Here is a 3,119-nt window from a genome sequence, read left to right as displayed (position 1 = left end):
TCCTGCTACTGGGCAGAAGCCACAGCAGCTCTATAAGGGATGCTTCCCCCCACACCACTCCTGCCACTGATGAGCAGCCCTTCTCTTTCATGTAAAAGGTTCCTACCTCCAACTGGGGCAGCATGTGCCAGCACCCCGTTCTGATGCCCTGTGCTGGGCAGCTGTGCTGAGGAGGACTCTGGTGGTACTGGGGTGATGAAAGGCTGCAGTTGCCACCCTCACCCCAAGCCATCCTAACAATGGGACATGCTATATTCCATACACCTCCAAACGCAGGCTGAGCGGTTGCTTGGTGCTGGCACAGGCCTTGTGTCAGCTTATGAGGCTGAGCAGAGCCCCATCGCAATGGCTCTGGCCTGGCCCTCTGGTAGAGGGCAGCGTGCCACCTCTGAGCTCCAATTTTCTTGTATTTGAGAACAGAAATCTACCCAGAGAGGACTGCTGCATAAGCAAGTACAATTCAAAGCTCTAACGTTTCATGTTTCAAAATAAATGTCAGAAGTACCCGAATCCCAGACTCTGTAATTCCTTTACAAGAGCTGGCGCTGGTGCAGACATTGGCCAGAGGGGAAGAAACAACTTCTGCGCTGCCTTCACTCACAATGTTTCAGATGACTGGACAGCAGCAACCACCTGTACAGAAAGGCAGCCCCCCCATTCGGGACTACCAGTGTCCTCATTCAGACAGAGCTTTCATAGACACTTCTTTCATTAAGAAAAGTGATTTCAGTGGGACTGTTTCTGTACCAAGCATGAGTAAGTGTCTTACAATCTGGCTCTTCATGGCATGTTCCAAACGAGCTCTTTTATTTTTTTCTAACAAGGGCAATGATTCAGCAGTAAGAGTTCAAAATATGAGTGATAGTTTCAGGGACGACTCAGTGCACATGGATACAAATGTTAATGAATACTTTTTTGAAATATTAAAAGAAATAACTGCCATTTATCTGCATCACAGTCTTTTAAGAAAAACTATTACTCACAAATTAGAAAAAAAAGGATTTTCTTTTCTCAGTTCCACTAATAATTTTTTAGCTGCCATAAGGACCTCAGTGATTTTCACACCCAATTTACAGAAACTAATCCTTACAGAGATGAATCATCAGCAATGCTAAGTAATCTGAAATGATCAGGGACTTACATTTTGTAACTGAAACTGAGGGGATGGCTACCTAGCAATGGAGGAGGCAAAGAGAGAACGAGGGTCTCAAAATGTAGTAAATTAATTGTTGCTTACCCTGTTCAAGCAGTATCTGCTCTCTTTCCCATAGAAGTGCTGGAGACATTTCATGTTCTGCTTGTCGACGATCTTGTTGAAGAACTCGTTGATGGTTCGCACAGAGACAGCACAGACAGCAGATCTGTTGGTTGGTTCGGAGGAGTCTGGTTTGCTTTGTGCAAAAACACCGTAGAGAATATCGTCATTCAACCCAAGGCCCATTTCGTGGGCTAGAGCTGCACCTGGTTTGCTTATGTAGGCAGCCTGCAAAATGTTGAATACCTCCTTTCGGATGGACCTCTTTCTCCGCTTTTCGGTAAAGATACACTCAAGAGGCATTTCCATGTAAGAACGCATCTCGGAGTCTAAAGTGCAGAAGCGGATAATTCTAGTGTGAAAAGCTTGGGAGTCAAGAGATTCTCTCTGGACAGTCAGAAAATAGATAAAGTGATCATTTTCAAAGGCATGGACATACCTAACTGGGTAAGAGTCACGGAACTGAGGGAGGATATCTATATAAGACTGATCCGTGAGAAACTCAAAACCATCCTGCGTTTCTTTTAACCTTCTAACTGATATTGAATGCAACACGTGGGGAGGTTGAAATGCAGATGTCACAGTATTTCCAACAAAGAAGTTGACAAACCTGTCCTTTTCGGTCACCAGAACTTTGGTTCCTAAAGTGCTTACAACACAGTCAGGACAATTATCTGCTTCTCCGTCCACCCGGGGTGAATACATGCAGTGCACCTCGCTTTCAATGTCAGCAGGGTTGTCAGGGTGAATGATGTGACGGTGGCAGATGCCTCCGGACACACTACCACAGCTGATAAGCTGATCATCATAGTAAGTTTCTAAGAGCAGCGCCATGTTGACGTTATCCCTCCATACGCTATTAGATAAATTGGCTTTATCTTTGCAGTCTTCACATGGCGCACAGTCAGGGTTGTCCAAAATGGGCCCAGTCTTGTACACAGAAATGTTCTGGAGAGTTTCATTTAGTACATAAATCTTGTTGACTGCTCCAATATAAACATGATGGTTGTATAAAACTACATTCTGAATCGGTGTTTCTGCAATGAAGTTAGGAAGATCATATTTTACGCTCAAATTCATCTCTGATTTTTTAGCTGCTTCTTTGCATTGTCCATGGCTCCTCTGCAGCAAGGCAAACAGGAATACAATAAACCCAGAAGGATATGCAGTAAAAGGCTTCATTGTCAGAGATTTAATCTGTCAAAATATATTTAAAGGGAAGAGTGGTTATATTTCACATACTAAAACATCATCAGTCAACAGAAGTCCATTTCTAGGCAGCATATATTAGCTGAACTATTTCAGTTTAAGAAATATCAGAATCTTGATCAGTGTCATTAATAGTCTTGTGCTAGAAACTGCTATGATCACAGTTCTTTGCAGGTACCCATTTCACTGCTTTTAGAACAATTCACAGAAGGATTTTCTTCTGCTGAATTTTGCAACATCCCTTGGCATGCTGCACAGCAGCAGAACAGATATGACTACTTCCACACTGGCATTAAAACAGCTGGCTGATACAGTATAGAACAAGATGCACAGGTAGCTCAGAGCAAATCTGCTCAAGACACTCAGAACACAACTGCACACAAAACAGTGCAGCACTTCAGTGTGTGGATATATCTGGCAATTTCCTCAAGTGGCTAAGCTGGTTCTCAATGCAGCTGCTAAAAACTGAGAAATAGGGAAGACATGAAATAATGAGAACATCTCAGTAGAAAGTGGGTTTCTCTTTGTTGACATTTTTGATTAACCAAGGGAGAGACTTTTTGCCACCAGACCAAAGGAGGAAATCTCTCTCTTCAGCTCCCCAAATCACTGTCTTTCATAAGGGCCCAGTTTGGAAAAAAAAGAATGGTTTATT

General features: G+C 43.2%; 1 protein-coding gene across 1 annotated transcript in view; it reads right to left on the bottom strand.

The window, feature by feature from the left end:
* Window positions 1-2,449, bottom strand: part of MET (MET proto-oncogene, receptor tyrosine kinase) — a 65,743-nt gene extending 63,294 nt beyond the window's left edge. Inside the window, exon 1 of the mRNA XM_010134548.1 lies at window positions 1,238-2,449. Coding sequence (XP_010132850.1) covers window positions 1,238-2,437 — 1,200 coding nt within the window. The 5' untranslated portion in view covers window positions 2,438-2,449. The remainder of the gene's footprint in view (window positions 1-1,237) is intronic.
* Window positions 2,450-3,119: the final 670 nt, after the last annotated feature.

Source organism: Buceros rhinoceros, unplaced genomic scaffold (assembly GCF_000710305.1).
Source record: "Buceros rhinoceros silvestris isolate BGI_N320 unplaced genomic scaffold, ASM71030v1 scaffold9374, whole genome shotgun sequence".
Classification (NCBI taxonomy): domain Eukaryota; kingdom Metazoa; phylum Chordata; class Aves; order Bucerotiformes; family Bucerotidae; genus Buceros; species Buceros rhinoceros.
Note: the sequence above shows the minus strand (reverse complement) of the source record. Positions and strands in the feature narration are given on the sequence as shown.